General features: G+C 42.1%; 1 protein-coding gene across 1 annotated transcript in view; it reads left to right on the top strand.

Annotated features, from left to right (window-relative positions):
- LOC101992663 (cytochrome P450 2B1-like) overlaps nucleotides 1–10,685 on the top strand; it is a 36,021-nt gene extending 25,336 nt beyond the window's left edge. Inside the window, exons 8-10 of the mRNA XM_013354849.1 lie at nucleotides 337–524; nucleotides 696–837; nucleotides 10,443–10,685. Coding sequence (XP_013210303.1) covers nucleotides 337–524; nucleotides 696–837; nucleotides 10,443–10,624 — 512 coding nt within the window. The 3' untranslated portion in view covers nucleotides 10,625–10,685. The remainder of the gene's footprint in view (nucleotides 1–336; nucleotides 525–695; nucleotides 838–10,442) is intronic.
- Nucleotides 10,686–12,003: the final 1,318 nt, after the last annotated feature.

Below are 12,003 nucleotides of genomic sequence, written 5' to 3'. Positions count from 1 at the left end.
CATTTCAAATGCAGAGAATTCTTACCATCATTCCCTCCAGCCCCCACCAAGATTGATAGATAAAAAAGCCCTTTGCTGTGGGTTTTTCTTTTCTTTCTTTTATGACCATGGTGGGAGCACCGGAAAGAGCCTCTAACACAGCTCTAAGCGTGGCTGGAGAGACAGATGCCTGAGAGAAGTGCAGGTGTGCGTGTCCCAGAGTGCACTGTGTCTTTCTCAACAGAGTCTCCTGGATCTGCACTGTTCCTAGGATATTGGCTCACAGAAATCAGGGTCACGGTGCATTGCCTCCATGAACAGGGCAAGCATTGTCTGCTGTCTCCCTTTTCTGTGCAGAGAAAGTCCAAAAGGAGATCGATCAGGTGATTGGCTCACACCGCCCACCAACCCTTGATGACCGCACCAAAATGCCTTACACTGAAGCTGTCCTTCGCGAGATCCAGAGATTTGCAGATATTCTCCCGATTGGAGTGCCGCACAAAGTCACCAAAGACACTTTGTTCCGAGGGTACCTGCTCCCCAAGGTGAGACCAGCTGTGATTCCACATCTCTATGCGTTGATCATTCTCCACTCTCCCAATCACCACCCTCAGCCTATTTGTGGTTTCCCAGCATTCTGGGGTTCCCTAAGGCCTAACTGTCTGCTATGGGAGCCAGGGTATGCTAATATCTTTGTCTCTCACAATGTCTCCTAGAACACTGAAGTGTACACCATCCTGAGTGCAGCTCTTCATGACCCACGGTACTTTGAACAACCAGATGCCTTCAATCCTGACCACTTCCTGGATGCCAATGGGGATCTGAAGAAAAATGAAGCTTTTATGCCCTTCTCTTCAGGTGAGAAGGACCTGTGCTTCATTTCCCAGACACTAGAGGGCAGGCGCATCCTCCAGGATACAATCAGGACTAGGGGCAGTCTATCATAGCTGGGAACCCATTCCACCTGGCTACTGTCCCGGGGGGTAGCTTGAACTAAAGCTGCATCCTGCTCAGGAGGATTTTGGAGTGGTATTGAAAAGTCTCTAAACCTGAGCATATTCATTCTTTTCTTATTTTATTATGAGAGGAGAACCTTTTTAAAAGAGTGATTAAATGGCTGACAGAGGAGAACAATGGATGTTCACAGAGAACACAATGGGCTAAGTGCACAACCAGGCTCCTCCCGCTGCTCCCAGCAATAAATAACATATTGATTAATAGGGAGAATGGGGATACAGATATTCCAAGGTCAGGATGTTCGGGGTATCTTTAAAGTCAATGCAGTAATGCCCAAGTAAAGTCCTCAAAAGAGCAGAAGACAGTTCCTCCACTTTAGAAAGTGCAATGAGCAAAATAATCCATTTGTTGTTTTCCAGTTGCATAAAATCCATCAGTTCTTTATTTTTCTATTAGACATTTGTTTATTAATTTCCCATCTTATTAAAAGTAGGTTCTTACCTCATACAACATATGCTGATTACTGTTTTCCCTTTCCGCTCCTCCTCCCAATTCCTCTCCACCCTCCCACCCAACAGGGTACATCCTTTTCTGTCTCTCATTAGAAAAGAAACAGTCTTCTAAGTGATAACAACCAAACATGATGAAATAAAATACAAGATAAAACAAAAACCATCACTTCAATGTTATACAGTGCAAATGAACAGAAAAAGTAGAGCCCCAAGAGAAGGCACTAGAAGCAGAGACCCACTCATCCGCACACTCAGGAATCCATAGGAACACTAAACTGAAAGCTTTAAGATGTGCACAGAGGACCTGGTGCAGACCCGAGCAGGCCCTGTGCCTGCTGCCTCAGTCTGAGTTCATATGAGGTTTGCTCAGTTGGTTCAGAGCCTCGTTCTCTTGGTGTCCTGCATCCCCTCTGACTCTTACCCTCTGTCTGCCTCCTCTTCCTCTGGGTGCTCTGAGCTCTGAGGGGAGGGTTTTGACAAAGACATTCCATTTAGAGCTCTGTGTTCCAAGGTTTCTCTCTCTGTGAAATGTCTGGATGTGTCTCTGAATTTGTTTCCAGCTCTGCAGGAGGAAGCTTCTCTGGTGATGGATGAATAAGGAGGGCTCCGTACTATGTAGCAGAATGTCTTCCGGGGTCTTTTTGTTGTTACTTTTATTTATTTTTCCTTTTGAGCAGTAGCTTTTTTTTATCCTAGTCCTGGTTCCTGCTCACTCAATCAATGCCGCATATTCAAACCATACACTGGATAATTACTCCCACAATGCACTGTTGGGCCACTGTTGAGCCCTATTATATCACACAGGAAGGATAGCATGGCTCATCAAAATTATGTGGCTGGGTTGATGTATACATTTCTCATTTGGTAGCCTATAGAATATTTTCTATAGCAAAGATGCTAAATCAGGGATGTGAAGGTTCTATATAGACACCAGCTAGATGTCTCCAGTCCAGTGAGTTGTGTGGGAATTGTCTTCAGCAATAAGGCCTTGCTGTCAGTTTGTGGAATCAACCTACTGTCTTGCAAACAGCCTTTGGGTTGTTTGGGGTCTTCCGTGGGATCCCTTTGGTCAGAAACTCAAATGGGTGCAGCCCAGTCCTTGTACTAGAAAATTCATTTAGTGAGAAGAGGGACCAAGTCTCCCTCATTATTTGGAGACTTCGTTCGAATTGCCTTTCTGTAGTTTAGAAGTTTCTACTATACTAGGTTTCCACACCAGCACCCAATGCCCCTCAATTCTAACTGTCTCTCCCCACACTCTATCCATCAATCCCAGCTCTCCTCCCTCCTGGACCTCCCATTCCTGTCCCTTATGATGCCCCTAGTATACCCATGAACTCTGTTCTATTTCCCCCTCCCAGGGAGATTTATATTTCCCTCCTATTTTGTCTGTATCTAACCGTTCTGGGTCTATGGATTGTAGCTTGGTTATTATTTATTTTAATGACTAATATCCACATATAAGTGAATACATGCCATGTTTATGTTTTTGGGTCTGGGCTACCTCACTCAGAACTCTTTTCTAGTTCCATCCCTTTGCCTGAATTTTCATGATGCTGTTTTTTTTTCTTAAACATCCTAATAATACTCCATTGTATAAAGGTAACACATTTTTTTCATCCTTTTGTTGAGGAACATGAAGTTTGTTTCCAATTCTGGCTTCTATGAATAGAGCGGGATTGAGCATGGTTGAGCAAGTGCCTCTGTGGTAGGATTAAGCATCCTTTGGGTATATGCCCGAGAGTGCTATAGCTGTGTCTGGAGAGAGGTGAATTTCTAATTTTCTAGGGACCTACCACACTGATTTCTCAGTGGCTGTATAAGTTTGCCCTCCACCCGCAATGGAGGAGTGTTCCCCTTACTCCACATCCTCTCCAGCATGAGCTGTCACTTGTATTATTGATCCTAGCCATTCTGAAGGTGTAAGATGGAAACCCCGAGTCATTATGATTTACATTTCCCAGATGACTAAAGCTGCTGAACATTACTTTAAATGTTTCTCAGTCATATGAGTTTGCTCTATTGAGAACACTCTGTTAAGATCTGTACGCCATTTTTACATTGAATTATCTCTTTTTTATATCTAATTTCCCGAGTTCATTATATAGTTTGGATATTAGTCCTTTATTTGATGTAGAGGTGGTAATAATATTTCCCATTTTGTAGCTGCCACTTTTTATCCAAGTGATGGTGAATTTCGCCTTGCAAAAGCTTTTTAGTTTCATGAGTTCCCAGTTTTGTTGATCTTAGTGTCTGTGCTATTCTTGTTCTGTTCAGGAAGTCATAACGGGTGCTTCAAATCTATTCCCCACTTTTTCTCTATTATGCTCACTTATCTGGTTTTATGTTAAGGCCTTTGATCCATCTGAAGTTGAGTGTGTGTAGTTAGGTAAGTATGGACCTATTTGCATTCTCCTACATGCAGCTGTCCAATTTGACCAGCACCATTTGTTGAGGATGCTGTCTTTTTTCCCAGTGTGTATTTCTGGCTTCTTTGGAAGAATGTTGTTTTTACTATGCTAATCCTACTGATTCATCAGCACAGGAGATCTTTCCATCTTCTCATGTCTTCTCCAATTCTTTCTTCAAAGACTTGAAGATTTTATTGCACAAGCCTTTCACTTGCTTTGTTATAGTTCCCCCGTGATATTTATATTATATGAAGCTATTGTCAAAGGTGTTGGTTCCCAGAGTTGTTCTCAGTGCATTTTTCATTTGGATATAACAGGGCTACTGGTTTTTGTGAGTTAATTTTGTGTCCAGCTAAGTTGCTGAAAGTGTTTATCAGCTATAGGAATTACCTAGTGGAAATTTTTGGGGGACACACACAGACACACACATACACACACAATCATATATATCATCTGATAATAAGTTTACTTTTTCTTCTTCCTTTTCAATTTGTATCCCCTTAGTCTCCTTCCGTTTTATTGTTACTTTAGTTAAGACTTCAAGTATTCTACTGAACAGATGTGGAGATTATAGACAACATCGTCTTGTTCTAAATTTTAGTGGAATTGCTTTGAGTTCCTCTCTCTTTAAGTTGATGTGGGCTGTAGGCATGCTGTAAACTGTCTTTGTTATGTGTAGGTGTGTCCCTTGTGTCTCTGTACTCTCCAGTACATTTATCATGAAGAGGCACTGGTTATTGTCAAAGTCTTTTCTGCATCTAATGAGATGAGCACATGGGTTTCTTTCATTTTATGTATATTTATTATGTCTCATATAATGATTCATATATATTGAACCATCCTGGATCTCTGGAATGAAACATATTTGATCATGGTGGATGAACTTTTTGTTGTGTTCTTGGATTTGGTTTGCAAGTACTTTATAGAGTTTTTTTTGCCTTTATAAGGCAAGTTGGTCTGTGATTCTCTTTCTTTGTGGTTTGGCTATCAGGGTAACTGTGGCCTCATAAAATGAAATGGACAATATCGCTTGTGTTTCTATTTTGTGGAATAATTTGAGGAGTATTCATAGAAACTCCTGTTTGAAAGTCTGATAGAATTCGGTGTTGAAACTCTCTGTCCCTGGGCTTGCTTTTTTTTTTTCTTTTTCTTTTCAGGGGCGTGAGGTTGCATATAGGGAGAATTTTAGTGACTGTTTCAATTTCTCTAGGGATTATAGGTCTGTTTAAATTCCTTATTTGATCTTGATTTCACTTTGGTAAGTAGTACCTATCAAGAAAATATCCATTTAATTTAGATTTTCCAGTTTTGTGGAATACAAGTTTTTTAAGTATGTCCTTTAAATTCTCTGATTTCCTCGGTATCTCTTATGTCTCACCTTTTCTTCTGATTTTATTAATTGGACAATCTTTGTCCACCTTTTTATTTAGATAAGGGTTCATCAACCATATTGATTTTCTGTAAGAACTAATTATTTGTTTCTTTCTTTATTTTTATGCCCTTTTTGCTTCTATTTATTGATTTCAATCTGGAGTTTGATTATTTTTTGCCATATGCTCCTTTGGGTGTGACTTCTTTTTCTTTTAGAGCAGTGGTCCTCACCCTTCCTAATTGTGTGGCCCTTTTATAACATCAGTTAGCTCCAGCATTTCTCTGTTTAGTTTTTGTCTGGCTGACCTGTCTATTGATGAGTGTGGAGAGTTGAAGTCTCCCACTCTCAGTGTGTGAGGGTCAATATGTGATTTAAGCTGTAGTAGTTTTCTTTTGCAAACTTGGGTGTTCTTGTGTTTGGGGCATAGATGGTTAGAATTTAAATGTGCTCTTGGTGGATTTTTCCTCTGATGAATATGTAGTGTGCTTCCCTGTGTCTTCTGATTAGATTTAACTCTAATCTGTTAGATATTAAAATAGCTCCTCAGGTCCATTTGCTTGGAATGTCTTTTTTAGCCTCTTACCCTGAGGTAATGTCCTTGATGTTCAAGTGCTTTCCTGGATGCACAGAAGGATGGATTGATTTTTTGCTTCCATTCTGTTAGTGTTTCTTATTTCATTTGGGAAATTGAAACCGTTGATGTTGAGAGATATCAATGGCCTAGGATTGCTGATTCCTGTTATTTCCTTGTTGTTATTGTTGGTTGTGGTGGTATTTGCGATGGTGGTGTTTGTTTGTATTTTTATACTTTTGATTTTGGTGGTTGGGATTATTTTATTCCCTGTGCTTTCTTGTTCACAGGTAATATTTTCAGATTTGAGCTTTTCTTTGAGCACTTTCATTTGGGCTAAATTTTTAGATAAATATTGTTTAAACTTTTTCTATCTATGGTGATCAAAAGGTTTGCTGTTTATTGGAATCTGGGCTGATATCTGGTTTCTTTTCTCTTTTTTTAATCTGCAGCACTTCTATCTGGGCCCATCTGGCTTTTAGAGTCTCCATTTAGAAGCCAGGTGTAATTCTAATAGGTTTACCTTTATATGTTTCCTGGTCTTTTTGGTTTGAAACTTTAAATATCTTTCCCTGGTCTATACATTAGTGTGTTAATGGGTCTTTTCTTTCTGGTACAATCTATTTGGTGTTCCATAAGATTCTTGTACCTTTATAGACATCTCCTTCAGATTAAGAAAATTTTCTTTATGATTTTGCTGAAAATATTTTCTGGTCCTTTGAGCTGGGGTTCTTTTCCTTCTTCTAGTCCTATTGTTTTTAAGTGTGGTCTTTTCACAGTATCCGGATTTCTAGAATTATTTTCTGTCATGAGTTTTTCAAACTTAACATTTTCTCTAACTGATATATCTATTTCTTCTGTCATATCTTCAGGGCCTGAGAATCATTCTTCCACCTTGCTGGTGAAGCAGCCTTGTTTCGTTCCTCTTCTAACTCATAAATTTTTCGTTTCCAGAATTCCCCCATTTGGGTTTCCTTTCTTGATTCTACTTCCATTTTCAGGTCTTAAACACAGTTTGTGTTTTCCTGGATTTCTATAAAAGATTTATTAAATTCCTCTTTAAGGCCCTCTACCACCTTCAGAAGGCAGTGTTAAGGTTTTTCCATGGGCTGCAGCTGTGTCAGATGCGCAGGGTGAACTGTGACAGGTCTGCTGGACTTGCATGAATTCACAATTTCCTGACTGTTATTGATTTTGTTTTTATGCTGGCATCAAGGAATCTGGTTTTGGTGTGATTGTGGGTCTGTGTGCCTATTTCTGGGTTTGTCTTTTTTGGGTGGGTGTTTGGTTTATTGGTTTCTGGGTTTTAGTTGAGCATGATATGATGGCTGTGTGATTCCTCATAGGAAATTTTCTGTGAATCTCTTTCCCTGTCCTGCCCAGCTGGTGTGTTCCCAGGGAATTCCTGCTGGTGTTGGAGGCTGGGATAATGGGATGAGCTGGGGGAAGGAGGATTGGAGGAGAAGATCTTTGTGATTCACTGGGTATGGAGTCTGGGAGGCAAGGGAGAGCACAGCAGGCATTCTGCTGCAGAGCTGGAGGTGAGATGGGGGCAGTGAGGGTGGATCTGGAGAATCAGAAGGAGAGGCATGTATTCTCTGTCAGCCTACCTGCTTCCCTGGTCAGAGTGGACTTTGGCTTAGTAATGGTGCATCCTGGGGAAGATCAGGGAAATCCAAAGAGATGGGGAATGTGGGTAGGGAAGGCTGCAGCAAGGGTTCTGTTGCAGAGGTGAGGTGAGGACTGGGGTTTGGGTCTTGGGGAACAGAGAGAGAGGTGAAGATCTGCAGTCAGCCTACCTGGATCCAGGGCAGGAATGGCCTGTGGATTAGCAGAGTGTGAATTATTTTCTTAGGGAACAACTATAAGAACAAATGACATCATCTATAAACTGCCATGAGCTTGTAAGGTCTTGGGGCTAGGGAGGGATTTATCTGTGAGCACTGGGGAGATGAGGCATGTCATGGCACACTTGTCTGTTTGTATTAAATATTCTTTGGCTTGTTAAACTGTAAGACAGATCAAAATTGCCAACATTTATTTTTTCCAAGAACACATACACAATGGATAATTTCATGAAATAGAGAAGGGTCAGAGTTACAACATCAATCAGTGTCTGTAGACCAGAGGGAGCTGGGCATGGCCACACAGCTTGATGGGCGCCAGCTCTGCTTTTGCCTTACTTGGCCATGCTGAGGTAGTGGGCAGCCTCAGGTCAACTGATGTGAGTGACAGAAATTGGTTCTTCACTGGAAGAATATAATCTCAAGTTAGTATGTAGTTCAGTTGCCGGTATTTGGTTAGTTTGTTACATACAGAAGCTGCCTCTGGCCAAATTTAATTCAATTGAATGGACTTTGTGGGATGTAAACATAGAAACTTAGTGTTCAGGTTTCTTATCTTTTGGAGAAAGAAAGGTTCTAGAAACAGTTGGTTAGCTTTTAGTTGCCCCCCTGCCCCACACCATCATGCTAGGGATGGAGTGCAAGGCTGTGATACCATGGTAAGGAAGTTCTCTTACAATGAGCGCATTACCTCCAACCTCCCCCTTGTGCATTCTAGAGATGCTCTCCTGATGAGCATGTCTGTCCTCATCCCCTCACACAGGGATTTAAGGCAAGTGTTCTCCTGCTGAATCATGTCTCCTCTAGGAAATGTCTAGTCCTGAGTGCCAAGTGACTTCAGTGTCCCTGGCCTCAGCCCTGCTCCTGAATTGTTCATATGTCTCTCCCTAGTGTGGAAAGGCAGGGATGTAGAAAATAAACTGAGACAAATCAACGATAGAGAGGTTTGGAGACTGAGACAGATTCCAATAAAGAGAGGCACAAAGAGACACAAGGAATCTACAATAGGAGATGTGTGGTAGGAATCAGAGCGTGGACATGAGAGAGAAGATGATTGGTGAAGAACCATATGTGAAGAAGTAAGTCAGGAAGGGAGGAAGGGGAGAGAGAAGGGAGGGGGAGAAAGGCACAACTAGGAAGAGACCAAGAAGCAGGAGGGAAGACACAGAAGGAAGACATGACAACGTGTCCTTGGACAAAAAAACGGGAGGGACTGAGATGCTATCTAGGGAGTTTAGAAAGACACAAATGGATGGAAGACATCAAAAGACAAATAGTACTGATGTGTACAGACACAGGTTCAGGTACGTTGCCATTGGCAGAAAGAAAAAAGTAAAGAAAGAGAGAGACAGAGAGAGAAAGACAGAGACACAGAGAGTCAAAACGTGTTAGAGCCAAGAGACATAAATGGTGTCCCAAATAACAAGCGCCAGGCATGGGGACATTGTGTTGATAGTGATATAAGCCATTAAAAGCTGCTTTGGAAAAACCTGGTTTACAAAACCAGTACTAGGAAAACCATCTCAGAAACCTCTCCATGTATTTCTAAGCTCATACCACCTAAATTCTGGAAAGGTGTGGCTTAGCAGGGTAGGGTGCTTTCCCTAAATTGTCCTACACAGGCCTGATTTCCCAGCAGTTGGAGGGCACAGGGGTTGCTGGGAATCCCTCCTCCACCTGGAGGCCTGAGGCAGCCAGTTGCAGAGTAAGAATCACTGAGGTACAGGCAGGTGGTGGAGCCTCTCCCTGGAATTTCTGGCTCCCTTGCTCTGTGCTGTTCCATGCATGAGGAGACAAACCAACAAGGGCTAATTATACCCCTGAGAACCCGTTGGATGCCATGGAGCCTTCATCGTGTGCCCATTCTCTATTGTGTGAACAATTGTATTTGAATCTCCATACGTACTTTCTGCTGTGTGTGACCTTGGATTATGAAAAGAAACCTGCAGTTCCGTTTAGGGAGTCTACAAGTCAAATTACTCTCAGTAGTCCTGACTTGAAGTTCATTGATCTCAAGATGAAGAAGAAATGGGAGGGGGGTGCGGATGAGAGACAGAGGGGACAGAGACAGGGGACAGACAGAGAGCTCTTGCAATGTATTCCATCATCTTCCTGCCCTGGTCTCCCAAGTGCTGCACTTGCAGGCATGTCCTCCATGCCTGGCTCATATAGGACCCTTGATATCATCCAGTGGTTGATCTAAGAATCTTTGTAAACAACACCTTCACCCTCGGGGCAGCCAAGGAGATGGGGACCAATCTCCCCACATGAGAAAGAAAGGAACATTAAAGATTTTGCATTATATATGTTTACACATACATATTTATTCTTACTCTATTGTGTTCTTACAATTCTGAAACGAAGGACTCTGATAATAAACATAACCTAGAAATTACCATGTGACATCCACCAACAATTTGTCTTGCATTCTATGATTGAATTATTACATATATGCTCCATGCATATATATGTGCACTATGGAGGGTGTGTATATGTTTATGACAGAGGACAGACTGTGGGAGTTTGTTCTCTCCTTGCAACATGTATGTCCATGGGGTGAACACATGTCCTTAGGTTTGATGCAGGCTGCCTTCCATGATAAGAAGTCTCACTGGCCCTTACACCAATTGTTTAAAGTTTTGTGAAACTCTTACCATTTTCACTTGAATTGCAGGTTAAGAATAAAATTCATTCTTCTCCATTGCAATGGACAGAGTTGTCTGGGTTTAGGGAAGGGACAGTCTGAAGTTTGTATACTCATCTGGGGCTCACATGGCTCATTCTCTGTGCCCACAGGAAAGCGCATTTGTCTTGGCGAAGGCATTGCCCGCAACGAATTGTTCCTTTTCTTCACCACCATCCTCCAGAACTTCTCTGTGTCCAGTCCTGTGGCTCCTAAGGACATTGACCTCAGGCCCAAGGAGAGTGGCTTGACCAGAGTGGCTCCAACATACCAGATCCAGTTCTTGGCCCGCTGACTGGGCTGAGGTGGCCATGTGTCCTCACTCCTGTTGAGAATGGCTCCATCTTTCTTCCTGCTGCCAACCAGGCCGTAGGTCACTGCTCATATCCTTCAACCTTACTACAGCTTCTGCAAAACTCTTAGGTGTGTTCTTCTGCCCTGAAAATGGCACAGGAGAAATCACTCAATGTCTTTCTTGATGTGTGAACCGAGAGACTTCTGGAGGCCACATCTCACGCTGAGTCTGTTCCTTACTGCACCCAACAATAACAGTTTCCATGTAGAGACTTCTGGTGCTCAATGAAACAATCTAATGTCAGAGGAGGAACAGGTGGAAATTGAAGTTCAAAGTGTCAGATCACGAGGAAGAAATCTCTATGATGGGTTAATCTTGTTTTACGCAAGACTATGAGAACACAGACTCTGCAATATCTTTCGATTCCACTTTGCTTTCACATATTTGCTGCTACAATCTTTCCCTGGTATCTGGCTTGGTGTGAGTAGATGTGGGGAGACCCTGCTACTTGTAACATAGTGTGTTTCTCTCATGAAAACAACCTGATCTACTGGGAAATGTAATCTGTAGATTATCAAGAAGATGATTCCTCCGTAACTGTGCTGTCTATTTGATATAATGTTAGATTATACAGAGTTTTGGTAAATAAAAATGGAAGGAATTCACAATTGTTGCCTATGAGCTCCAGCTAAGGGAATGCTCCAGATCACAGCTCAACTTAAGAAAAACAATGAGCCAGCTGTCTCAAATTTCTTGAATATTACATTTTGGAATAAGGCTGTTTGGAGAATGAATGAGGAACTTTTCAGGATGTGAACCCTTGATTTCATGAAGGATCTCTGAGAATCTCCTCCCCCACCATAAAGCCATGTGAGTTGAGTCTTTATTCCCACACATCCACGGTGGTTAAGAGAAATAATCTATGGCCCCAGCTTCCACCTGACCATGACACTTTTGGAACCCAGTCCCCCTCTTTCAGTTTTCCATATCCAATATCATCTGCTCCATGATATTTGAGTGCTCTGATTTCTAACATCCCAAATTTGTACATTCACTAAGTTCACCGAGTGAAAGATTCACTATCACCAGCTCTTTGTATACCCTGCTAAGGTCAGAGATTACACCATGGGCCAGGAATCAGTATGGGTGGATTCTCAGAATAGACCAGTGGTCTAGAACACAGAGACAAGAAAGCTCCCAGATGTCAGATTTCTAAAGGAGTGGAGATTACTTTAGTTTCTCTGTGTTTCTGAGGATGCTATCACTCAATGGGTAACCAGCAGCATCCACAGCAACTGAAGAAGAGGAGATGTGTGAAGTGAAGGCATGTTCAGATTGTAAAGTGTGCACGCATCTGCATGGAGCCCTGGGTGTATGAC

This window comes from Microtus ochrogaster, unplaced genomic scaffold, assembly GCF_000317375.1.
Source record: "Microtus ochrogaster isolate Prairie Vole_2 unplaced genomic scaffold, MicOch1.0 UNK74, whole genome shotgun sequence".
NCBI lineage: Eukaryota > Metazoa > Chordata > Mammalia > Rodentia > Cricetidae > Microtus > Microtus ochrogaster.
This window is presented reverse-complemented; position numbering and strand designations above follow the sequence as displayed.